The 27,261-nt window shown below is 40.0% G+C and overlaps 2 protein-coding genes across 5 annotated transcripts in view; one reads left to right on the top strand and one right to left on the bottom strand.

Moving 5' to 3' along the window:
• CHRM5 (cholinergic receptor muscarinic 5) overlaps positions 1 to 27,261 on the top strand; it is a 75,312-nt gene that overhangs the window by 8,568 nt on the left and 39,483 nt on the right. Inside the window, exon 1 of one of the 3 annotated variants that reach the window (XM_089521992.1) lies at positions 24,958 to 25,022. The exons of the other annotated variants lie outside the window; for them this stretch is intronic. The gene's annotated coding sequence lies outside the window, so the exon portion shown is untranslated. Of the gene's footprint in view, positions 1 to 24,957; positions 25,023 to 27,261 lie in introns of those variants that run through there. 3 annotated transcript variants of the gene reach the window in all.
• AVEN (apoptosis and caspase activation inhibitor) overlaps positions 1 to 27,261 on the bottom strand; it is a 143,256-nt gene that overhangs the window by 87,815 nt on the left and 28,180 nt on the right. For both annotated transcript variants that reach the window (XM_089521995.1, XM_089521996.1), the window contains exon 2: positions 24,836 to 24,998. In XM_089521995.1, the coding sequence (XP_089378121.1) occupies positions 24,836 to 24,998 (163 nt within the window). The remainder of the gene's footprint in view (positions 1 to 24,835; positions 24,999 to 27,261) is intronic.

Here is a 27,261-nt window from a genome sequence, read left to right as displayed (position 1 = left end):
GTAAAAATGCTCAATTTATCATTTCTAGTCTTCACACAAGATGCGATTAATTTTACAATCATATCATTTTTACTGTTCATCTTAATTCATTCTAACCCTTCTAAAATGGCACACTGATCTTCCCTTATGAACTTGTTGTTGTTATCAAGTCAGTTTCAACATGTGGTAAAACTAAAAATGAAAGATTTCCAAGAGACCCTGTTACTAAATAGCCTGCTCAGGTCTTGCAAAGTTAGGGTAGTGGTGTCCTTCCCACATGGCTGCAAAACATATAATGAACTTCGCAAATACATGGATTATTACATCACATTCCTTAATATCAAAACATTTATTGTAGATATTGTATTATTATGATGATAATTAAGATGAACAGTATATCAACTCAGAAATAAACCTTGCTGAGTAAAAATTCAACAAAATTAATTCAACAAAAAGCTCTGCAATTGTAAAGAGACAACCCAGGTTTGTCAAGAGCAAATTATGCTAATTACAGTGGACCCTTGTTATACACTGGGGTTTGGTTCCAAGATCCCCCGTGTATAACAAAATCCGTGTATGCTCAAGTCCCATTAAATATAATGACATAGCAAAATGGTGTCCCTAAAAAAAATGGAACATCAAGGTAAATTTATACTTTTTTGGAACATTTTCAAACCATGTATGCTTGAATCCGTGTATAAAAAATCCGTGTATAAGAAGGGCCGACTATACATTTGTTTCTTCTTTTGATAAAGTGCTTAGCTTGGTAGATAAGGGGAATTCTGTGTGGGGTAGAATATCTTGATCCAGCAAGTTTTGAACAAGGTCTCTGTTGTCATTGTTATACAGATCCTGAAGACTTTTAACCAGATACATTCTTTATACTTTAAAAGCTTGGTAAATAAGGGGAATTCTGTGTGGGGTAGAACATCTAGATACAGCAAGCTTTAAACAAGGTCTCTGTTGTTGTTATACAGATCAAGCAGTTCAAAAGCATGTAAAAGTGCAAGGAGATAAGTACATACCACATCAGTGGGAAAGTAAGAGCGTTCCATGCAGTCATGGTGGTTACATGACCACAGAGTTATCTTTGACAATACTGGCTCCCTCAGCTAAGTAACAGAGATGAACACCGCCCCTTAAGTCAGACACAACTAGAGAAACTTGACAAAGGGAAAACCTTTTCCTTTACATTCTTTATCCCCAGAGACATCCCTTTGTTGGTATTCTTGACTATGTAGTTGCGACCATTAATTACATCTAGTCACAACCATAGTACCATGAAGCTGCACTTCACTCCTATATTTGTCAAAATGACTGAACTGCCATTTTGGGAATACAGCATGCAACATGAACATTCCTTTAGTTCAAGGCATTGCTCCAAGAAAAAAATAATGTCAGAAGGACAATTGGTATGAATAACAATGTGTTTACAAATGGAAGCCTACATCTATTTCCATTTCAATCCCATCTACTTTCTTTTAAAAGATGATGATAATCCAACTGCACCACTAAGATGTTATTTAACAATCAAGTAGTATGTATAAAACAGTGAAAATGTGAGGGAGATTAATAGACATATAAGACACAAACATGTCCTTCCAAGAGACATCTTTCGTAGTAAGACAATAAACGGTGAAAAAATGCAGTATTATACTGAAGTATGTTTCAAGAGCAATGCAATACAGGCTGTCCGTTTCAGATTTCAGTGCTGAATGATGTAGAAGTCACCATTCAGAGTTCCTGAAGGTTCTCTCTCTCAAAGAAGCCAGGCAAGAGAGGGAGTAGTTTGTTTGTTTGACTCATTTTCAACCTTTACTGAGAGGTGAATCAAATGACCTTCCTTTAACAGCATACTTGCAACACGCCAGCTCATGGAAGTATGATATTTCTAGAACAGCTATAGACAATTCAGATTGGGAAATGGGTAAGACTATTCTTTACTTTCAAGGTCTTCACTGAAGTGAGACAAACTTTCATTGTCATTTTAATTGCACTCCCCTCTAAAACTGATATATTGCTGAAATTCAGTCCAGTCCTCTTTTGCTAAGACTGAGCAGTTAAATTCTACTTATATTCAGTTTTCTGCCAATTCAGTATTATTAACTTGCTGGAATAAAATTAAGATGTGCTACTGACAGTATTAATGACCTCTTGCTTTGTGACTCATAATCATTGCTATAATTATGGTTTTATTTCTCATAATTTCTAATTACTTTCATTTGTTTAATTTATTAATTAATTGACTGCAGTGTCCTTAAGATCCAGAACATCTACTGTATGTTTCAGACCACTGAGTTGCCTGCACTAGTGCTAATCCTCAGTGCTTAAAGTCACAACTCAAGTTTTAAACTTATCAATCAGATATCATGTTTAGGAAAATGCAGTGCTGTAACTATGAATAATAAGAAGCTTACTTCAAAATACAGTTGTCCCTCTACATTTGTGGCTTTGACGTTTGCAGATTTGATTAATATACAGTTGGCCCTCCTTTTTTGCGGGAGATCCATTTCGGACCCCCTCCCTGCAAAAACAGAGGCTCACACATATTCCAGCTTCATAGGCTTGAATGGTGTGCGCCCTCAAGTGTGCGGCCCAGATGTGCGTGCCAGGTGCGTGCACCATTAGAAATAGCACAGGTCACCCCCTCTGTGGATATTCAAGGTCGCAGATCTCAGAACCACAAGTTAAGCGGAGTGACTGTATTCTCTCTAAGGATCTCTAAGTCCTCCTGTGCAACTCTGTTGGACATGGATGTTAGAGTTGCACTGAAGGACCTAGAGATTACTAGAGAAAACACTTCTCTAGGAATTTGTAAGTCCTCCATCAGATGTTGACCATGGAGTTGCACTGCAGGACCTAGAGATACCTAGAGAGGTGTTTTGTCAGGATTAGAAAATAGTGGTATTTTATTTACTGTTTTTTTCCCTCACTTTCATGGGGGTCCTGTTCCCCTAAAAGGTAAAAGTTTCCCCTTTGACAAGGTTGTCAAGTCTTGTCCAACTGTAGGGGGCAGCGCTCATCTCTGTTACTAAGCCAAAGAGCCAGTGTTGTCCAAAGACAACTCCAGAGTGGTACTCTACTTGCTGGTGGTACTCCAGAGTGTTACTGAAGTGGTACTCTACTTGCACTTTTACATGATTTCAAACTGCTAGGTAAGCAGGAGCGGGACTAGTGATGGGAACTCACTCTGTCCTGCAGCACTTGGGCCTCACATTGCCTACCATTCGATCTTGCAATCAACAGAGTCAGCGTCTTAACCACTGAGCCACCACATCCCTATGCCAGTGCCCCTAACCCCAGTGAATGTGGAGGGCCCAGTGTAATGAAAAGATGAGGTTCACAGGACAATAACATTTCAAATACTAGAAGATGATAGTATAGTTTGAGTTTTATATCTGAGACCAAGAGTGATGGGGAAGAGAAATATTGGAAGGTATAGGTGAATTCAAACTGACAACTGCTGACAAAATGTCAAAGGCAAAGCCACTGGCCTGTTACAGACAGCCAAAATAAAGCTGCTTCGAGTCACTTTGGAGGTATGGTATTTCAATGATACATGCGGCCTAAGAGTCCAAAGGCCGCACCAAAGCCATGCTCCAGTCCTAAGGACTGGAGTGCAGCTTTGGTGAAGCTTCCAGACTCTTAGGACTCATGCATCATTGAAATACCATACCTCTAAAGTGACTCGAAGCAGCTTTATTTTGGCTGTCTGTAACAGGCCACCATCAACCATCTCATGTGTAATTACGTTCATCACTCTAACTAAATGTCCTCCCCTACCCTATTCGATTAAAAATAGAGACAGATTTTCCACAAAGCACTGATCAATTTAAGAGAAGAAAGTTTTACAACACACTGAATCTTGCTGTGCAGTATCGCACACTGCAAGTTTTAAAAATCGTTTCATAGCATTTTTACTGAACAATATATGCCATTCAGAGCAAGAAAAAGCCTGGTGTATTAAAATAATTTGTAAAGATGCACATGCTTTGAAATGACATAACTACCTTCATTTTATTTCTCTGTGATAGAGAATTCAGTTCTGACATTTCTTGTTCCTCTCACTTCAAAATGTATAAAAGGGGGACAGATTGTTTGATCAAGGAAAAAATATATATGTAATGTTGGAAACTTAGAAAGGAAATGTTGAACAGATGGAAATCCAGCCCACAATGGCACTAATTTCTACATTTGATTATTTTATTATAATAGTTTGATATCTTGGTGTATATTTAAAGGGACCTGATTAATTTCTCTGTTATTTTCATACAACAAGTTGTGGTTCAACCAACTGAGGTAATTATCTTAGCCATTTTTTCAGTTCACATTTTCTGCTATTTTATATGTCAGTAACTCCCTGGGATCAATCGTGTGTGCATTTCCTTGAGTACATCCATTTTTCCTTGGAGATCAAATGCAGGATAATTTATCAGGGTGGTCTAAGTTAAAACTATTTAAATAATTTACTCAAATCATGTTTCCCATTTTGAATTCCTATATTTCCTGAACAAGCATGTATACCAACTGTTTGCTACAGCAATTAAAACTTTACTTTGTAACTATATAAAGCACTATAAACACGCTAGGAACATAATACTGCATACAACATTGGATTATAAAATTCAAATACATTGCAGAGACATATGTGCTTATAAACAAAAGAACAATTTCTGCTTGACTTTATCTGCATATATGAAAAGACTCTAGGCAAGAAGGTTAAGGCTGTAATCCCACAGATGCTTTTTTAAAGGCAGGTCACACTGAATGTAGTAATATATATTAACATGTAAGCCTTCACAGGAACCAGCATGGTGTGGTGGTTTGAGCATTAGACCATGACTTTGGAAACCAGAGACCAAATCCAGGCTCGACCAGGTAAAGCCATTGGGTGATTTTGGGCAAGTCACACTCTCTCAGCCTCAGAGGATGGCAATGGCAACCCCCCTCTGAAGAAACCTGCCATGAAAAACCCTATGATAGGTGTGCCTTAGGTTCAGCATAAGTTGGAAAGAATTTGAAGGCACACAACAACAACAATAACAAGCCTTTACAACTGGAACCTGCAACAAAATGTTGCAGTGTAAACTTCTCCAGTTCATTACTCTAGCTAGCCAGCAAAGCAATTTTCTGGAACTTTCCTACAGGTTCCCCCCCCCCCTACTTTTTCAATTCTTGGGATTCCTCCAGACCTGCTAACACCCTCTTCCCCCAACCACAACCCTCATGCAGGGACAGTGCCTCTTTTTGGCTACATAAAAATAACCACATTAATTATTTTCTTATCGTCTTAAAACTGTGTAAGATAAGACTGAACTGCAAGTGTCCAGAGCTTTGTTTGGATCCAAAAGTTGCATGAGCAGCAGGATTGTCCGTCCACGCAAAAGTGCCATGCGAAAAGTATCTCTGGAGTTTTGGATGACACTCCTGAATAGTATGGGCTGTACTGTGAGGATATGCAGTGGGAGGATAAAATTAACAAAAGGCAGACAGAATAATGAATGCACACACAAAGACAAATAGCCTCATCTAGATTTAGAGGTGAATGAAAATAAGGTTGTGAACACTGTCTGGTAGGGTTGACAGGCTGAATATAGGGTGGGACACCTGTATCTTTAATTAAAGAACAGGATCAGGAAAAGGTACTATAAAATTCCATCAGGCGCCTCTAAGGCACATGTCCTGTCTCAACACCTCAAATCCCTTTTAGCTGCCCCACAAATACAGTTATTAACTACCCAGAGGAGAGTAAGGGGGTCACAGAAGCCTGACAGAGTTTTATAGGAGTGCTTCCTGATCTAGGATCTGGAAACAAAACCTAAGGATTCCCATCACATATTCAACCTGTCAACTCTCCTGTCTGGTGACTTTTTCATCTATTAATTAAGGAAAAGCTGTACAATGAATTGAATAGGCAAAAGGATCTTGTAGTACCTGTGAGACTAACTGAAAGAAAGAAGCTGGTCGTGTGAGCTTTTGTAGACTTGAATCTACTTCCTCAGACGCATGGAGTGGAGGAAGTAAACTCGAGTCTATGAAAGTTCATGCTACTGGTTTCTTTATCCCAGTTAGTCTCAAAGATCCTGCAAGATCCCTTTGCATACTGATTTTACAGAATAACATGGCTATGTCTCTCAGTGAAATGAATAGCTTGCAAACGGGGTAGGTGTGAAACAAATTCTACGAATGGGCATAAGGATTTGAGTAAGAAAGAGAAGAGAACACAGTGTGCAATATGCAGAAGCCCTGCTTAATCAAGAGAGCAGCCACCACACAGAACAGGTGCTTGCTCTTTCAAGCTGTGATGAAAATCTGCCCACTCCAGGAAATTGCACATGGACAGCCTAAAATGTGACATGTGTAGCACAGCCATTTCAAGAAATCTACATTGTACAGAAATATTGCAGATTTTATGGAACATTACATTGAAAAGAGACGAAGCAATAAAGGATCTTCATACATAATATCCTCCTTTCCGTTCTCTGCTCTCCATCATGTCATTACAGTAAAGCTTCCTGCTGAAGACACACTAATAATCTAGAACAATCTTTGGTCTGAACAAACAATCAGTTCTTATGTTCATTATAAATACTATCCTTTCCTATTCTGAACATCTACTAGCAGTGTAACTGAATGATTCCACAAAAACAGTCCTTCCTTTTGTCCCAAAAAATCAATAAAACAAAAACACTGTTTTCCCTAGCTCTGTGAGATATACTGTAGAGTAGACATATGGAAAACTGAACAGCTTGATCTGGTAAAGGCCAAATGACAGTAATTTCCTACAAGAACATAGGACTTATTTAGAAGTTTATTAATGCAGATGCCACATATAATTTGCCTCCCACAACCCTGGATTATTTTTGCAGCCCCCCATCTCACAATTTTGCCCCCCGCTTTTTAAAAATGTTTTTACTCAGAAAATCTTTCAGTCCTGCATGGGGGGAAATTTGCCACATTTTTGAACTTCCCCAGGACAAGGGGCAAGGAAATAAACTTCATGTTGAATTGTGGTTTACTTTCTTATTACATAATGGCCTCTCCCAGGCTTGAATAGCCTGCACCTTTCAATCACAAAACTGTTCATGGGCTTCTGAGACCATTTTAATTGATTTTTTAAAAAATACAAAGGTGAAGCGTGGAGAGCCAGTGTCCAATGCACCACACAACTCCTGCACTATTAGGAGAGAATGTTTAGGGAATATTTGAAAGCTTTCAAGAATTACCTCCAAGAGTTGACTAACAGTATAAATAGATTTGCAACTTTTCCTCGCTTTTGTCACTTTGTTTTCATTTAAGAAGCTCCATGTACTGGGGACTGCCATCAACAAAACTGTCTGAAGGAATTCAATACTGTATTTTTATCACTGACTGCTACACTTTCAGCAAGCAGTATGAAGATCTTAACACCAATTAAATTTTCAACTCCTCTGGGTAAATACATATAGCAATTAATGTCTGTGAAGACAGTCAAACTATAATACTAGAACAAATGTATGTCCCCAAAATCTATCAGACAGTTGCATTAAACCAAATTATAAGGCATCAAACAATATTAAGAGACTGATCTAGATAATCGGAGGCAGTTGTCTCAGGAATTGCATTTAGAGATAACAAGGAAATGAATTTAAAAATTAAACCTGTCAACTGCTAATATTTAAGAGGCTGAGATCCCGGCTAGCATAATGCCCTGGTGGCCCAGTGGTTAAATGCCTGTACTGTAGATTGTTGGGGGCAGTTAGCTTACACTTTGTAAACCGCTTAGGGAGTGCTTAAGTGCACTGTTAAGTGGTATAGAAATGTATTTGCTATTGCTATATACTGGGAAAAATACAATAAAAATTGAGCCACTGGGTGAGGCAAACAATGAATGCCTTGTAGCTCCATTATTAAAAGCTGTTGGGCCAGTTTAATATTCATGATGAACAAAGTTCAGCCAACAGCTCTCATCAGCTCAGACCTACCTGTTTTAAAACAAAACAAAACCTTAGATTGTTGTCCTCCATCATTTGCCCCATAATACCTGGGGGATTCTGGGAGATGTAGTCCAACAGACCTTAACTTTCAAAGCAGATGTACTTTTGTCATATTTTCAAAAAGCTATTCTTAATTTACGGGTCCAACAGGTAAAATGATGTTTTTATAAAGTGGAACATATGATTTCTGTGGTAGTTATTCTACAATTCCACACTCTAAGTGAAGCAAGATGTTGAAAAATGCACATGTGTGTTAAAACAATTAATGTTCCTGTTGTAAAATATTTTTAATATACAATATATAGGAATATTTTCTAATATGTTTCACAACTGACACAATGGAAAACACGTGTCAAGCTATAGTCTTAAAATTAAGAAGAAAGCTACTAATATTTTTGAGAATTCTGCAGAAACTACTCTCTCCCCATGTAAATTAATGCCGTAGTATTGCTTTGGTCAACTTCAGATTGGTTTAAATGCAATTTGTTCTAATGTGAGGACCATGGTTCAATTTGTATTTGCTAGCTATGTTATCATATTCTTTTAGAATATCTAAGATAAGAGTGGTATCTAATCTTCCAAAATTTGAAATTTCTTATAGTAATATTCTACAATAGCTCTAAATGTGTGTACGGTCTATATTGAGAATCAAATGCCATGGCCTTGAATCCCATTTTGGGACAAAGACAGGATGTAAAGCCAATAAATAAATAAATAAATAAATATGCCAAAACCTGAACCTATATAATACCATAAAGGCACTAGATCCTGTCTAATCTTGGAAACTAAGCAGGGTCAGCCTTGGATGGAAGATCGCCAAATACAATAATACCAGCTGCTGTGGGCTGTATTTCAGAGGAAAGAACTAGCAAAAGTACCTCTGAATATTCCTTGCCTAAGAAACCCATTAATGTTGGTCAAAGGCCCGGTACAGACCACCCAAAAAGGGCAGTCTCCTGGCACCTGGTTTTGCTTCGTGGGGAAACCGCAGCCTCCAGACCGCAGGACTTCCCCGTGCAGCAAAAAGAACCTGCAAAAAGTGGGTTCTCTTTGCAGTGCCATTAAGACGCCGCAATGTGCCAATGGCGCACTCGCGATGTCATAATAGCGCTGCGATGTGTGGATGCTAGGCGTCCTGCACATAACAATGACGGTGCCCATCTGTACAGGGTGCCGCCATTGTTACGCCCTCGTCATGTGCTAGGGTTGAGGCACGTGTGGGCGGAGAGCCCTCGGCCAACCCCTAGCACGTGACGAAGGTGCCCAGTAGGCCCGTCTGTACCGGGCCATTGTCAACAGGCAACTTGAAGGCGCATACAGACAAAAAATATATATTGTAGATTACACATTGGATTTGTGATTTTAAAAAAGCATCAATGCTTCTGAAATGTGAAACAAGCATCCTGGTTGACTCTCACAGTGTCAATACTGTGAGTCATACTTAACGTTAAAGCTGACAGCTGGAGCATGTTGAAAATTCAGGATGTAAAAGTTAAAACTATAGAACTAGACTATAAATTGTGAGCATTAGAAACAAAAGAATTCATAACAAGCTAAAACTTTTTAATGGCTGTGCTAGGTTTAAGAAAGCAATAGGCAAAGTAGAGCTCATGGACTACATGTGAACCCAGGACTGGTTTTGTGGTCCCCAATTTGGTGTATCCTGGAATATTTTGCCTTCTAGGTGTTGTGGGGGGGGGGGGTATTTAAACTATATTTGAGCCCCCCTGAGCCCCCTAGGCATCAAACAACAAGACTGTTATTTTTAACAAAAACGTCCCAAAATCCCGTAAGGGTTACCACTTTTGAGCCCCAAGGCCAATTTCTGCCTTTTTTCAAACAGAGGGGAACAGGAAATTACTTCCACTTGCTTCTCATAGTTTAAAAAGGCCTCTTTGGCCTAAACTGGCCCAAGAAGACCCAATAACATAATGAAAATGCTGCTTAAAACTTCATATTTTAAAACCATTAGTATGTGGAACCATTAATGTGGATTAATTTATCTTTAGTTATAGAATAGCTGCAAAACTTTCCTCATTTAAATGATCGTTTCAGTAAATGCCAGGTCCAACTACTGTATCAAAACTTTTATAACATATATATATATACACACACACACATTTGAACATGACATAAAAGCAAATATGAACACTTTTTCAAATGCACCATCTACTCACGCTTATCAAGATAAATCTACTATTCCAATCTCTAACACAATCTGTCACTCCACTCTTTTTTCTCTGCACCTCTCTTCCCCATTTCTATTCAATTTACTCCCAAGACTCAAAAACTGGGGCAAATGGCCTCCCATCTCTCTTTATGCTGAAAATAAAACTCTCTGACTAGCAGTTACACTTTACTGAGTTCAGCTGTACTCCCTGCAGCCAGACCTGTGGAGAGGAAAGCATCTGGAATGCATGCATTAGTTTGTTAACATGAACAGAAAGGGAAAGCATACAGGTTCAGTTTTCAGCCCCATTCTGTTTTGTTAAGTTAAAAACACTATTACGCTATTCCTAAATTGAAAACGATAATTCAAGAATCATAAATAATATTATTTCTGCAAAAATAATCACTCTGCAAAAAAGGAGCTTAATTGTGGTGTCACTCAAGGTGCCATCTTGTCCCTGATGCTATTCAATATATATATGAATGAAGCTGTTGGGAGAGATCATTCAGAGACACGAGGCGGGGTGTTATCAGTACACTGATGACACCCATATATATTTCTCCATGTCTCAATCTACAGCTCTGACTACAGATGGCATCTCTCCTCTCAATGAATGATTCTATGATCCCTTCTTAATGAAGGGGAAATGACTTCCCATTAGTGGTGGTCACTGGATGGCACACAACCATCTCATAGCCTGCAAACAGCCACAAAAAGTGTGAATAATCATTTGCCTTTTTTTATCTTTCCAAGCATAATTTCTAGTATTATGCCAAAAGACTGTCCATACCACTTTTAGAGCTAATATAAGAGATAAGCAGGTGACTAGGCTGTCTAAGTAAAAAAAAGAAAGGTTGCAGTAATGTTACTACCTGTATATATGTATAAAAATATAAATGGTAATAGTTTTTAGTAAAGTCTTTACAGGCAATATATGCTGTCGCAGAGTATGATGGAGTCTCCTTCTTTGGAGATTTTTAAACAGAGGCTGGATGACCATCTGCCAGGGGTGCTTTGATTGTGTATTCTTGAATGGCAGGGGGCTGGACTGGATGGCCCTTGTGGTCTCGTGCAACTCTATGATTCTATGATTCCAGTAGATAGCACATTAAATAATGTGTGGTTCTTTATTCTATAATATATAAATCTTCCTTTTCAGATAGACAGCTCTCAAACTGTTTTGATATTTAAAATCTGGTTATACTCAAATACTTACGGTACATTTGGACCAACTGAGTTTCTTTAATTATGGAAAGCCAACACAATCTTAAATGAGCTGTGGACTGAAGTGAAAAATCTATTTTGGGATACTTAAGACAGACAGATCAATAAGTGACCGAGGGCACTTCAAACACAGAGAAAGTCTTATAGCCCAATCACGTTATGCCATTATTTCCACTTCTTTTGTTCCTTCTGCTTGAACAGAGATTTTACTGGTTTCAAGACTTATTCCCAAAAGCTCTGAAAGAGACCTGAATTTCACCTCCCCTTAGCAGTGCTTGGTTGTAGGCTGTTTTCTTTAAATATAAACACAACTGACAGAATATAGAAAATACAGATTACATTGCATAATATTGTATTATAAAGTGGAATATTATAGTATATAATATTGTATTATAAAGTGGAAAGAATCTAAATTTCTGCTTTAACTAATAAAGCATTCAAGGCAAAACTACTCCTTAATATAAGTGTTATGCTATCTCACAAAATAAGCTTTTGATACTGTGCACAGAGAAAAGAGCAGAAGTTCAGTACAACATTAATAAATTTTGAATACAAAATTCTTAAACATCTGTCTTCTTTTGAATTCCTCATGCCCTCAGAACATACATAACACTGAGGGATGCGGGCGGCAAATTATGTCATGTTTTTTCAGGGCAAGGACAAACTTGTCATCTGATAGGAAATAACACCAAAATTGACTTCCAATGCCACTTCCTTTCAGAGAAGAGGCCACTCCCGTGCGTAATATAGACCAGAGGGACCAAAGCATGATATAACTGCACCCCAACTGGTATTTGGGAGCCAAAAATGTCAAAATATGCAGCTGGGGCCTTTCCTTTCTCCTCCCACTAAGCCTCACCCCACTCACACCATCTCTTCCGCAGGGACACACCATTTATGCCCAAAGGCAGATATTTGAGGAGCAATGGTGTCACCTTACCTTAGGGTGTAACCTGGTGCAATCTGCACCCCCGTGACACTACTGGCAAGCTGAACTGGTATACAGGATGTATATCTGCTGTGGGTCTGGATTCTTTATAATAGGAGTGAGCAACTTCTGATCATACCCTCCAGCTGCCATTGGTTATACACTCTATCATCTAGACCATTATTTCTTAATCTTTTCTTTACCAGGGAGATCCTTTAAATATAATTTGTTGCCATGGACACGCTAGGGAAGATGTGGGCTGACCAGCTGAGTGACAGCAGCCAAGGCAAAGGCTGGCTGGCTGGGCCTGTATGTTGACCGCCACTGTTTAGTGCGTGACGAGCACACACTAGGGTTAGGGCAGTGCGGAAGCACCGCCCTTTTGTAACCCTAGTGCGTGCTCGTCACGCACTAAAGTGCCGGTGTGTAACCGGCCTCTGTTCCCTAGCAGCCCCTTAGAATCACAGAGTTGGAAGAGACCGCAAGGGCCATTCAGTCCAACCCCCTGCCATGCAGGAAATCCAAATCAAAGCATCCCCGACAGATGACCATCTAGCTTCTGCTTAAAGACCTCCAAGGAAGGAGACTCCACTACACTCCAAGGGAGTGTGTTCCAATGTCGAACAGCCCTTACTGTCAGGAAGTTCTTCCTAATGTTGAGGTGGAATCTCTTTTCCTTTAGCTTGCATCCATTGTCCCTTACAGCATTAAGATTCTGTTATTCTATTGCATCCCTCAGAATGTTTTGATGGGATCTAAAATGAACTGGGAAGTACAAAAGAGGCAGGCGGGGGGGGGAAGGTTTGAGGTTAGGTGGAGGAAACCTTAGATTAAGGCAAAGATGTCATGTGTCAAATTAGGAAAGGGAGATATGAGATTACTGATGAAAAAGGAGATGGGGAGAAGGAGGAGGGCAAGGAGAACACAAGGTGAGCAGGCATGGCAGAGAGCTGTGTCATGTGTAAATGCCCTGGTTAACTCTGAATAGTTTAATACTGGTTGATACCAGTGCTGACAGAAGCACAGGGTGGAGTGCCCATTAAAATATTCCACTCCAGGACATTTATGGATCAGATAGACTCCTGATGGCTCTTGGGGATTTCCTGCTGCCTTGACAGGTGATTCTGTCAAAGTTCTGGCTGACGTCTGGAAAGGAGAAATATCCAGGGCAGTAGATACAATCACTTCTGAACGTCACCTCTCATGAAGTGGAGCAAGACCATCCCCTGGTTTTCCAGGGAGCTGGTGGCAATGAAACAAGTGACATGGCAGGTAAAGCAGTGTTGGCAAAAAACCCTCAGATCACATCTAATCGAACACAGGCTAAGGTTTATCTTAGGGCCTACTCTGTGCAATAGAGGCAGCAGAGGCAAATTTCTTTTCTGCTTCTAATGCATCTTCCAGGAGCTACCAGCAGAGATGTTTCAAATGGTTAGGGGTCTTTTACACACGGACTCAAGAGAGGAAAATACAGATCACTTGAAAGCCCACTGTGAACAACTTGCCTAGTACTTTTCAGAAAAATTGCACAGATCCACTCTGACATGAATGCTAACATTAATACAGATCCAGTGGATAGCCCTTGCTTATCTAGTGACAATGGATATTTTTCGATTTGTGCAACTTGAGAATGTGGAAAGGATTCTTGGAGAGGTAAGAGATATTGCATGTATTCTAGGTCATTTCCCTTCCTGGCTTATTAAAAAAATCTAGATGAGGACTAAAACAAGGCAGAGTTTCAGCTTGCCTAAAGGAGGCTGTCACCAAACCATTACTAAAAGGCCATCCTTGGATCCCACCATTTTGGACAATTATTGGCCACAGTCTCTAACATTCCATTTTTAGGCAAGGTTCTTAAACAATGCACTAGATATTTTTAATTGTTGTGCTGGTGTGTGTGTGTCTTAATAATATTTGTTTTAACCTGGTTTTATTTTTTTCTGATAGTTTAATTGCTTTTTAAGTTTTGTATCTTTTGTTTTCGTTTTTTAAATTAATAATTGCAAGCCTCTTTGAGTCCCAATCTGATGAAAAGGTGGGATAGCAAAAAACATAAGGAGGAGGAGGAGGAGGAGGAGGAGGAGGAGGAGGAGGAATGGTGTTATAACCTTTGCTTGCTTGATTGCTAGTGCCTCTTCTTTCTTTCTTTCTTTCTTTCTTTCTTTCTTTCTTTCTCTCTCTCCCTTCCCTCCCTCTCTTTCCTTTCTAGGTCTTTTATCCCCCTGATAAAGAAGTCAGGGGTGGTGGTGGTAAAGTTCTCCTGGCTAAAATAAAGGAGAGCGGGAGAGGGGGGAGGGAGAAAGGTAAAGTAAGGCTGGCTGGCTGGCTGCTATACAGTGGCTCAGCTGCTCATCCTGCCTCCTCCACAGAGCAGTAAGCTTTTCCCCTCACTCCTGTCATATGGCCACTCCACTGTGGGGAGGAGGTGGGCTGAGCAACCAAGTCTTTGCAAACCCCCTGTGAAGACACTGAGAGCCCATGATCTTCCACTGACCACAGGATAAGAATCACTCTTCTAGACTCTGGAGTGTATCCTAGATACATGCAGCCCCTGGACCTCTGGAAGTTGCTCACTCCTCTTTTAGAAAGAGACAGAGTTTGTTTTCTGTCCACAGAACCTTAATCTGGAGATAAATATGGTCAATTTTCTGTCCATTAGACTCTCTGACAGCCCTATGAACTACTCCCAGATGCTTAAAAAAGTTGGAATTGGCCAAACTTCCATTTCTGATTTTGAAATATTGTAAATGCTCATGTTTTAACTGTAAAGATGACCCCTGTGACCTTTTAAAAAATGAACTGCTGTTCTTGGAAGCTTCCAGGATAGACAGCCCTTTTTTTTTTTACCATGAGAACCATGAAGTGCTGCATGCAGCTGCAGGATCATACATTGCCCAGCCCAGTCTATAGAGATCTGTACTGGGTAGACATGGGTAATTATTATTATTATTATTATTATTAAACTTTATTTCTAAAGCGCTGTAATTATATACAGCGCTATACAAAGTCGGTAAACCTAAAGAGTATATAAAAGCCTGCCCAAGGCGTACACTCTAAGATAGTAACAATTAAAAAGAGGAATAGATAAAATTACCATATAGAAAAGAAAAAACAAATTAAAAACATCAAATATAAAAACAAATCACATCACATCAAATATTATCAGACAGCCAGATGACAATCACAAATTCCCTGAGAACGCTTCCCTAAACAATATGGTTTTCAGCTCAGCCTTAAAGCTGGTTAGGGAAGTGATGAGCCGTGCATGCAGCGGAAGAAGGTTCCAGGAATGAGGGGCAGCAAGAGAGAAGGGACGGATACGGGATGAGGCAGAGAAGATCCTGGGTTGAGAGAGGAGACTTTGGCTACCAGAGCGGAGAGTGCGAGTAGGGATATAGGGAGAGAGAAGATTGGTTAAATAAAGAGGGGCCAGCCCATGCAGGGCTTTAAAGGTGAGTAGCAAAAGTTTGTACCTGATGCGGAAAGGAAAAGGGAGTCAGTGAAGGGAGGACAACAGAGGGGAGACATGATCATAACGGCGAGCGAGTGAAATAATGCATGCAGCTGAATGCTGAACAGAAATTAATGGGTGGAGATGAGAGAGGGGAAGCCCTGCCAAGAGGAGGTTACAGTAGTCTAGTCGTGAGACCACTAGGGCATGGACCAGTGCCTTTGCGGTAGAAGCTGAGAGATATGGACGGATTTTGGCGATATTATAGAGAAAAAATCTACATTTGGCTGTAGTCTGGATCTGAGGGATAAATGACAAAGAGGAGTCAAAGATGAAACCAGGACTGCGGGCTTCCTGGACCAGCTGGATAGAGACGTTATTGACAGAAATAGAAAAGGAGTAGTGAAGGGTGGGCTTAGGTGGGAAAACAAGAAGCTCGGTCTTGGACATACTGAGCTTCAGACGCCGATGGTGCATCCAATAGGAGACAGCTGTTAAACAGGATGACACTTGCTGCTCTAGCTCTGGCAAAAGATTAGGGGTGGAAAGGTACAGCTGGGTATCATCGGCGTACAGATGGTAGGAGAAACCAAAAGAACTGATAAGTTTGCCAAGGGAGAGTGTGTATAAAGAGAACAGAAGGGGACCCAAAACAGAGCCCTGAGGAACTCCAACAGATAAGGGGACAGAAGAAGGGGTCTGACCACCCGAGACCACTGAAAAAGATCTATCTGACAAGTAAGATGTGAACCAATCGAGAACAAGGCTCGAGAAACCAAGGTCAGAGAGTACATCTATTAGGAGACAGTGGTCCACGGTGTCGAAGGCCGCAGACAGATCAAGAAGGACAAGGATAGAATAAAGGCCATTCGCCTTGGCCCGCAAAAGATCATTCGAGATCTTAGTAAGGGCTGTCTCTGTGGAGTGCCGTGGGCGAAAACCAGACTGGAAGGGATCCAGAATGGAGTTGGTTTCAAGAAACTCAAGACAGCGTGAATAGCCAACTCGTTCCAACACCTTAGAGAGAAAAGGAAGAAGAGAGATTGGACGATAGCTAGCCAAGGAAGAAGGGTCGAGAGGAGAGGGTTTTTTCAGGATAGGGGAAACTAAGGCATGTTTGAAGACTGAGGGGAAGGAACCTGAGGAGAGAGAGAGATTAAAGATATAGAGGAGGGAGGATAACAAAGAGGGGGCTATAGAGATTAGAAGATGAGAAGGAAGTGGGTCAAGAGAGCAGGTGGTGGGTTTTGATGAGTTCAGCAGCGAAGAGAGTTCTTCCAAAGAAACAGGAGGAAACACAGAGAGTTTGTTAGTAGGAGGGGTGAGGAGATTAATGGTGGGAGCCAAATCATGAGGAGTTAACTCAGAACGAATGGTAGTGATCTTTGTAATGAAATAATTGGCGAAGTCGGAGGGAGAAAATAATGGAGAGACGGAAGGAGGAGAGGGTTTTAACAGTGTGTTGAAACAGGAGAACAAACGCTACGGGCGCCTCTCGTTGGCACAGATCAATGATTTAAAGTAGTCTTGTTTTGCCATCGACAGGGCGCGTGAAAAAGATAAAAGAATGAATTTATAGTGGATAAAGTCGGCCCACTCCCTGGACTTTCTCCAGAGACGTTCGGCTGCTCGGGAGCAGGACCAGAGAAATCTAACAATGGGAGTGATCCAGGGCTGAGGCCTAGTCGTAGAGGAAGAGGAGGACACGCACGTAGATACTGGGGCAAAGCTGTCAAGAGTTGAAGAGAGAGTAGAATTCAGTAAAGACATAGCTGAGTCAACAGAGTCCCCAAGATTGAGAGAAGCGAAGGATGAGTCCAAGGACTGAGTGAGATGGTTAAGGTTAAGAGAATGAAGATCGCAGAACTGGCGGAGGACGGTATGACGGGGAAGTGGGATGTAGGTAAGAGTAAAGGAAAGTAGGTGATGGTCAGATAGTGGAAAATCAGAAGCCGAGCAGTCGGACACGACACACTTGGAAGGGAGAACTAAGTCAAGACAGTGACCAAGGGAATGGGTTGGAGAGTTGGAATGTGGTTGGAGACCGAAGGAAGCTAAAAGAGAGCTGAAGCGAGAGGTTGAGGAATTCTTGGGATCGTCGAGGTGGATGTTAAAGTCACCTAAGATCAGGGAGGGGACAGTATCTGAAAGAAAAAATGTCAACCAAGACTCGAAATCTGTGAAAAACTGAGACGCTGAACCAGGAGGACGATAGATGATGGCAACCCGAAGTTGCAGAGGAAAAAAGAGTCTAATGGAGTGTAATTCAAATGAAGAGAAGGAATAGCTGGGGGGAGGAGAGAGAACCTGAAATTGGCAGGACTTAGATAATAAGATGCCGACCCCTCCTCCGCGACCCTCAGGGCGGCCAGTGTGGGTAAAAGAGAGACCGCCAAGAGAAAGGGCAGCAGAGGTAGCGGTATCGTGGGCCGGAAGTCAGGTTTCAGTGAGGGCGAGAAGATTAAATGATTGTGATAGAAAAAGATCATGGATTGCCGCTGCTTTTGATGTATGTAATGATGTATGTATTTAACCTGGAGCAGAACACTCACACATAGTGGAATGTTCTGTTCCAGGTTAAACACTTCAATCAATACTCATGCCTATCCAGAACTGATCTCTGTAGATTGGTGAGGGCAATGTCTGATCCTGAAAGCTGGTACACACACAGTACCTCCTTGAAAGAGACTCCATGGAAATTTGAAGCCTACTATCCTATTGTGTTACAGTGTGGATGAGAAATAATGCATAGCACAACAGGAAACATTTGCCAGAAGTTACTGCTAACGCTGGTAGGTGTGCATCACTGCCAAGCATATCTTTACCATCAGAGTGCCAATTAGCAAAGCACAGATAAAAGGTCCTGTTAAAAAATTTAGGACTGAGATGGGGAGTCCAAGGTATTTGCAAAGGTGTTTTCCACCAAGGCTTCTCTGATTTTAATCACTATTTTGTGGCTTTGAGAACTGAGTTAATTATTATTCTCCACTGAAGGACCACAGCATTCATATGTAACAGCATCTTCTACCACAATCTCATATTTGACTCATAAAGAATACAACACTATGAAAGAAAACATGATTATACCAGTAATTAAATTTCAGCAAAGAAGTTTGCCATAAATGAAGAATTTAATACATCGAAATGGAACTTCGCTGCATTTCAATTGTACAAACATTAGATTAATGATAGCTCAACAACAAAACACCAGTGACTGAGAACAAAATATATTATAAATGAAAAAAGTGTGTAAGACACACAAATGTGTAACAGATGAAAACAGGCAATCCCTTTAGCCCTGTAACAATACATGGCCCTTGCTGAAATTAACCATTATGATTAAATGCTATACTCAAAACCAGGTCTCTGCAATATGTAACCCAGAAACAATCCACAAGCCTTGTATTCTACTTAAAATCCACCTTGTTTTGGCAGGCAGCAAAAGCAGGTTTGTCATCCCCTAGAGAGCTACCATGCCTGGCTAGGGTTGCACTTGGCTTATTAGGTGACAAGTCATGCATACCTACTAGAAGAAATTCTGTTCACCTTGCTTTTCCAGATGGATAAACTTGGAGCAGAAGGCTGGTACGTGGCCTCTAGCAGTAAACAGTCCCAATATACACACTGTTTCACATCACAATGAGTGACAATTACTGCAGAAAGAGGTTTGTTGTTGTGTGTCTTCAAGTCATTTCCTGCTTATAGCAACTCTAAGGCAAACCTATCATGGGCTTTTCTTGGCAATATTTATTCAGAGGAGGGTTGCCACTGCCTAAACCTGAGGCTGAGAGCATGTGACTGGGCTGAGGTCACCCAATGAGATTCATGTCAAAGCTGGGAATTGAACCATGGTCTCCAGAGTCATAGTGCAACATTCAAACCTCTACCTCATGCTATAAAATGCTATATGGGCAAGGAAGGCCCTGTACAGATGGGCCTTTTAGTACGTCCTGGCGACATACTAGGGTTGCCCAGGAGCATCCTTTTTAGACGCTCCCTAACCCTAGTACATCACCAGGACGTCAAAATGGCGGCACCTTGTCTACATGGGCACCACCATTTTGACATGACAGCCGCGGCGTGTCTAAATCGTGCGGCGTGGCCGTGACATCCTGATGCTGCCGCAGGGCGCTTGTGGCGCCCTTTCAGCGGTGCCGGAAAGAGCTCCAAAACGGAGCTCCTTCCCAGAGGGCGCCTCGTTTCCGCGGCAACTAGATTGCATGAAGCCCCAAGGACACCCCTTTTTGGGACCAGGGAGGAGCGGCATTTTGCCGCTCCTCCCTGGTCCCAAAAAGTGCCGTATTGGGGCCTTTGGGCTGCCGCTATGGCTGCCCTGGCCCCAATACGTGGCGCAAAGGGGCGGCTCCAGCCCGCCCCAAATTGGCAGTCTGTATCCCGCCGATATTAATCTACTTTTAACTCTTGCCCTTTGGAAAAATAAGAAAAGGTTTTTTTCTTATTATTGTTTTAATTACCTTTCATTTGTCTGAAGAAAGACATACCTTTCTCAGAACAAAAAGGCTACAATACTGAAATCATTAGTCAAAAGTAACCAAAATCAAGTCAAGCTGATTATTTAAAGAAAACTCTGTAACAAAATTCATGGCTTTAAATGCACAACTAAATAGATAGGAAGACAGGAAGCAAGAAACCATGTTATTTTTAAAACATTTTTTAAAAACCTTCTGTCATGATTGCTAAAATAAACAACAAAGCACGCATTTTTCCTAATTCAATTTTCTGAAAGGAAATCCTATAAATTCTGAAAGGTAATCAGGTAAGCAGCCATTTTTATAAACATTTATACCTCTATAAATATAGATGGAATTTTAATATGAGAGTCTCATTGAATTAAGCAGTAAATGTTGGCAGGTTGTATTTTCATTAAGTTAAATCACATCTACAGAGTCACAATAATCATGTTTAAATACTAACATATTTCAAAGATTTTGTGTCAACAACAAATTAGATATGACATGCATTTTAGCACTATTATGCTTTACTTCTGCAGTTACAGTATGTTGCCAGTTTCTACTTCAACTGTCTACTATGTGAAAGATTTGAGAGCTAGTCTGATATCTTTCAGATCTAACCAACTGTTTTGAGAAGAGAGAGTCCTGTAGTGAGTGCATCAACCCCTGAGGCTTACTTCTTTCATGATCTAAACTTTTTGAATGTCCCAAAAAACCCTGCTCATCAGGAAAGCTAGAGATACCCATCACTGTACAGATAGGTCCATGAGCAGTTGATGTTTTTCTAGCTTGGGGAACTTTCAATAAAAGGGGTGGCAGGGAACATTGTGAGAAATGTCAGTAAACATAACATTCTTTCAGGTTCTGAACTACTAAAATATTTGCGAAGGACTGCTTTCAAACAGGAGCAAAGGACTAAATCATGTCCACTCCCTTTCCGCAGGCAATGGAAAGGCAATTTGCTGTTCTAGATTCTTTTGCTGATTTTGGTGGAGGAAATATTGGGTTCCCGTTGGAGCACTGCATCTGCTATTGTCTGGAACAACAACACTTCTCAGTCCACAGAGGACAGAATAGCTTAGGCTCTCTTTGATAGTAATTAGTTTGGTAGAGACAAAAGAAAGTAATCCCATGTCAAAGATATCCCTTCTTTTTCTTCTTCTCCGATTAACCTGCCCTGATTGTTCTCAGAGGGGCAGGATACAAATAAATTATTATTATTATTATTATTATTATTATTATTATTATTCTCCTCAAGAAAGACAGCTTTCTTTTTACTGCATGTTTTAATCCAAAGAATTTCCAGCTTTATTCCCCCAGAGAAGCCATAATTTTATTTCAACCTTGAACCTACATGCCAATTTTACAACCAAATTCTATAGTTCACAGACATAGTTGCTGCTTGAGTCCTGCCATTACATTGCATTACATTTGAGCTAACCAGCATAAAAGCACCATTTCGCAGGAATATATTAATCCCTAGCTTCGGTTTGGTATTTCCTGATGGTATCTCCTTCAAATCTTTTCAGTCCATTTGGGAAACCCATTCCCTAACTGAAGTGGAAAAAGAAGCCCAAATGACTGGCAGATGCCTCATAGACTTATTTCATAGTGAAAATGGGGAGGATATATGGCTCAGCCTAGCACAGGTCTGCATGCAGATTACAGTATCCTGAGGGAATGTTGAATTGCAACCACGGTCTGATTTCTCAACAAAAGACCCTATCTGAAATATTGCTACCATCAGCATAGCCTTTCGATTGCACCACCAAAGAAAAGTGGGAGATATTGAATATTGAAATGACTTCAAAGCATATGCCTGTGACAAGTTTCTCATTCCAGCGATAGTTCACATTTTGTAGAATATATTAAAATTATATTTTCCTTTTAAAAGGAAAGGTCAAGGCATAATAAACTAAAGTGAAGTTAACAGATTTAACGTGCTTCTTTTCCACATATGATCAGCATGCTAATACAATGATGCTAACTAAGACTGATTAAGCGTGCTCTAAACAAGACTGCATATGGAGATGATGTGAACCAGAATCACTGGATCATCTGATGTGCCCAATCATTTCACTGTACAATATCAAAACACTAGCATTTTTGTGATTATTTAAGAGGCTAATTCCTTAACACACACACGCGCACGTGCACGTACACACACACACACACACTCAGAGTAGCGTGATTAAGAAACAGAAATGTATAAGTGAATTAACAATACATTCCAGATACTGCCTTCTTCAGTTGTACAAAATAAAAGTGAGCTAGATCTCACATTACCCTGTTTAAAACACTATCTTAGATGACTGTTAAGCAAGATAGTATACGTGAAAGAAAATAGCTGGATTCATGTAGGTTGTTAGTTGCTTTAGTATATAAAAACAAGCACAACTTTGTTCTGGATACCATAAAGATGTAATTCATCACTTGTCAGAAGTGTTTGCTGATTTCTTTGTCTCTCTGCCATTTTTTTTCTGTTGCTTTTTCTATTTGAATGTATTTATACCCTTAGTGAAAGTTTAGCCATGATGTACTTAAGAATTATCTAAAGCTGATCCACCCACAAAACAACAAAAACACATGGAACTATGTTCCCAAGACTACACACTTCAAACTCTAAGTATGGAGAAATAAACAGAAACAACAGTTGTGTAAAGGCTATGCCATATGATTTCTCAGCAGGTGTCATTCACTCTCAGTAGAGATGGTAATATTTGACTATTTCATTCTTGGAAGTGAGGACAAATAATTTCCATAAATTTCTCCCTGCTACAAAGAAAACAAATATTTCTGCACAGTTCTCACTCAATACACACACACATGAATAGGTTGCTTACCTGTAATAATGGTTCTTGGAGTGGTTGTCTGTGAACTCACACAAATGGGTTATTCTTCTGCCTGTGCAGCAGATACTTGGAATATTCTAAAGCTCATGAAGCATGCTGGCAGAAGACTCATCTTCCTGCACAGCACATGTGTAGCCCAGTTCACACCTCTCTCCTTTTCTTAGTTCCATTTGAAACCCCACAGCATTTGCTGCACAGGCATAAGAAAAGGCTATTTGTGTTAGTCATAGAGACCACGAAGAAGAACCATAGTGTTTCAGGAAGGCATTATAGGCAGGAATACACATGCTTTTGTTGTGACAGAATTGTGGATGTTGCACAAAAAACACTGTTTCCAGGCAGTCGCCCATGCCCTTTGTGCAAGACTGCTGTTTCTTATTCAAAAACAAGAGAGGCAGTGTGGTATAGTGGTTTGAGTACTGGACTACAACTCTGGAGACTAGGGTTTGAATCCCCACTCATCCATGCAAACCCACTGGACAAGTCATACTTTCTCAGTCTCAGAAGAAAGCAAAGGCAAAATGCAAAAGGCAAGCCTTGCCAAGAAAATTTGGTGACATGTTCGCTTTAGGGTCACCATAAGTTGTAAATGGCTTGAAGGCACACAACAACAATGCAAAAACAGCAATCTTGAACAACAAAAATCTTGTGCAGATAACAGCAATCTTGCACAACAAAACATATGCCTATTTTTGTGCGAGAGTGGGGTTTTTTGCGTGTCAGATTTTTGTGTGTAAGATGTTAGCCTTCATTAACTTTTGTTTGGATCATCTTTGTGGAAATTAAAAGAAACTGTGCTTTTGTGTTTAAAAGGAAGAAAAAATGAAGGGTGGATCACAGAATTCAAAAAGTAAGAGCAAAATCCATCTATAACTGAGTGCTAAATCCACAGTTGTGCAAGAAGAGCATCACTACAAATATGGAAACTGCCTGTGCCCATCTGTTGGACAGAGAAGTAGTAGCTTAAAAAAACTAGCTTTCCAGCTCCTGCTTACACTAACCACTCTGTTCCAACTTCTTGAACTGCAGTTCTAAAGACAGATGCCTTCCGGTTCTGAAATCAACTAGGAAGACCAATATCACTATTTTTCAAGGAGACCAACCTGATCATATCTATCAGGAACTGCTCCTCTATTGTTTGCTTTCCTTTTTCATCCCTGGGGGGAGGGGAGCTTGTTTTGGATTGCAAGTCTGCCCGCAAGTTCTCTCTTATATTTCAATGACTAATTCTGATTGTTAGTCCAAATTACACTATACCCACTGAAACACTGCCAACCTGAAAACAGCCAAAAATATATGTCCAGGAATGACCAGAAGTGACAGAAAAAATGTTTCTGCTTCCAGAAAATAGCAGGCAGGTAACTCACACAAGGCCAGGAAGATCCCCCAATCCTCCACACATGCCCAACCCAACTATAATTCAGTGGTAAAATACACGTTTTACACTCAAAAAGTTCCTGATTCAATCCTCATCATCCTGAGAATCATCCTAGGCCAGGAATAACTCTTCATTGAAACATGCAAGACTTCCTGACAGTGTACAAAATTGCAGGAACAAAATCAACCACTGAAATGACTTATTACAGGGCAGGTTCTTATGTTTTTGCTTTGTTTCCTAAAGACACCACCAATATTCATGAAAGATTTATTTATGGGCTTTTAACTAATCTGATACAAAAGTAACCTTTTAAGGTGTGTTCCATTCCCATCAATAAGACATTTCAAATGTTATTATGAGACAATCGCAAACCATATAAAATTAACAGCTGTTTATGATTTTTACCTGCTGAGCTAAGCAAGACACTGAAGTCTGTCCCACGCTGAGATTCACCACTGTCATTTTGTGTTTCTTTCTCAGTATCTTCATAACGATGCCAGTTGGAAACTACCTTTCTGCATGAATAGCTTCCTAGTTCTTTTCCTTGTAATTCAAGATCATCAGCAGCCTAGAGTGTATAACAAAAAGATGAGTGAGCAAGATTTTCAATTAACCTCTTCTTTTAATTTGGGTTTTCTCAAAAATTAATTGACAGTTTCAAATCAGTGTTCCAACTTAATAGTTTATTTAGCATGCATGCCAGCCCTTGCACTTTAGTACACAGCACTGGCATCCTTATGTCTCTCTATGAGACATAACACAGAGGCCTAGCATAATAATAAACTGATAATCTTGGGGATTTATATTTATTTCCTCTTCTGGTTTGGGATGGTGGCTGTGTTGGGTGGCATAGAAATGATAAGTAAATAGAATTTATCTGATCTTCTTGGTCTTCAGTGGTGTGTCACAGAACAGCTTTTAAAGGGTTTTACCACTGTCCAGCCTCATAAAAGCATCAAACATTTTATTTACATGCCCAGATTGGGATACATAATTATGTCTTCATAATCCTGACATCTAATAATAAATACACTTCTAACTTTAAAACCAGAGATGGATGGTTCATGTGTCAAAGAGTGTGTTGAAAGTGACCAGCCAAGCAGAGGAGTTGCCAAACAAGAATATGCTTGGGGAGGGGAGAGGTTGGTAAATTGTTCCAGTCTGTATATAGGCTATATCATGCTGGTTGTTCTCCTGTTTTCCAAAACAGAACTGGATATATCAAAATACAGACATACCTCAGATTAAAAAGTCTCTGAGAAACAAAGTTTCTTCTTATGAAGTCTTTTTATGTCTACCCAGCCTCCCTTTTCATCCTTGTCCTCTATCTAGCTAGATTTTTTTCCCCAGCATCAGTACTGGGAAGATGAAGGAGGCCTGAAAAACATAAACTTTTGATGTTAAGTTGCAGAAGCATGTCTCTAGTAAGAAAATGTAATGAAGCTTGAATGGAGAAAGAGCAGTCTTCCCAGTACTGATGCTGGGGAAAAAATTCTAGTTGATCTAACTGTAATCATGTATGCCTGCTTACAACTGGCAAGGTAAAATGTAACTGCATTTGGAATCCTTCACTGAGGATAAGTGAACAGCAAGACAGAGGGAAAGGGGAGAGCAGATAAGCCTCACAAACTCCCCCTCCCCAACATGCTTTTTTTAATTTATAAATTTGGCCATCAGAATGGAAATTATTTGAAACGTTGATACTGGTGAAAGAAAAAAATTATCCCAATATTTATTTTGGAAGAAGCCTTCAAGCTATCTCTAGAATATTAAAAATGTTTTTATTACTTTATTCAAAGCTCACGTGACCTGGTGGATTCATTTCACATGTGCATCATGTTAGTTTTGAATCAAAAGTGCACTGAAACATATTGAACTGCTCATCTGTTTTGTGGTGGAGGTGCCTATCCCTATTCTTTACATGTTATTTCTTCCTCTGATACTAAAAGGATCTTGTAGCACCTTTGAAACTGTGAGAAAGAGGTTGTAGCATGAGCTTTCATAAACTTGACTTACTTCCTCAGATCTATGAATTATTGTTTTACTGCATCTGCCCTCTGATAAACTGTGCCTAATGAATTTGCATGTCATCACTACAGGTTTTATGGCAGGTCTACATATTATACTGTTATGTAAAAACGACTTTAAATAGCACCATATGGCTTCTAGCACTCTTGGCATGTAATTCATATGCAATTCTCTAAATGCATTGTGCATTTTTCTCCATAAAATGATGAAAAGGGGCCCTGACTCACAGGTAAAACATTGCAATCAGAAAGTCTAGGATTAAGTCCCTAACATCTTTTGTTGAAAGTTTTTCAAGTACAGGTATACCTCAATGAATGAAGTAGATGTCTTCCTGGCTGTTACAGTGGATCCTCCATATCAGTGAGCTGGCAATTCACTGATTTGTCAGTCTGCAGATTGCCACAATCCATATTATATAGTGATTTGATCATCTCGGAAGAGCGGTATATAAATAAAAAAAAATTAAAAACCATATTATGGCATCTACATATGGATGCGCTGACACATCCACATGCACATCACCACCACTGGATAATTGTTTGCATTTTTTGCCACCCACAGGGGGCGGGAAAACAAACCCTCACAGATGGGAAGGGGCCACTGTTCTTCTTTAACAGGAATTCTGGTACCAAAGGAGAAAATAGCAATAGGTTCCTACACCACAAAACAGAAGAGTAGTTCAACATGTTTTAGCAACATTTTTATTCAAAACTAATATTATGCACATCTGAAATTAAACAATCAGGTTAGATAAGTCATTCATAAATAAACAAAAATATTTAGAACCTTCTGGTGAACGCTCT

This window comes from Sceloporus occidentalis, unplaced genomic scaffold (genome assembly GCF_023333645.1).
Source record: "Sceloporus occidentalis isolate IW3139 unplaced genomic scaffold, rSceOcc1.0.p SCAF_4, whole genome shotgun sequence".
In the NCBI taxonomy this organism is placed as follows: Eukaryota; Metazoa; Chordata; class Lepidosauria; order Squamata; family Phrynosomatidae; genus Sceloporus; species Sceloporus occidentalis.
Note: the sequence above shows the minus strand (reverse complement) of the source record. Positions and strands in the feature narration are given on the sequence as shown.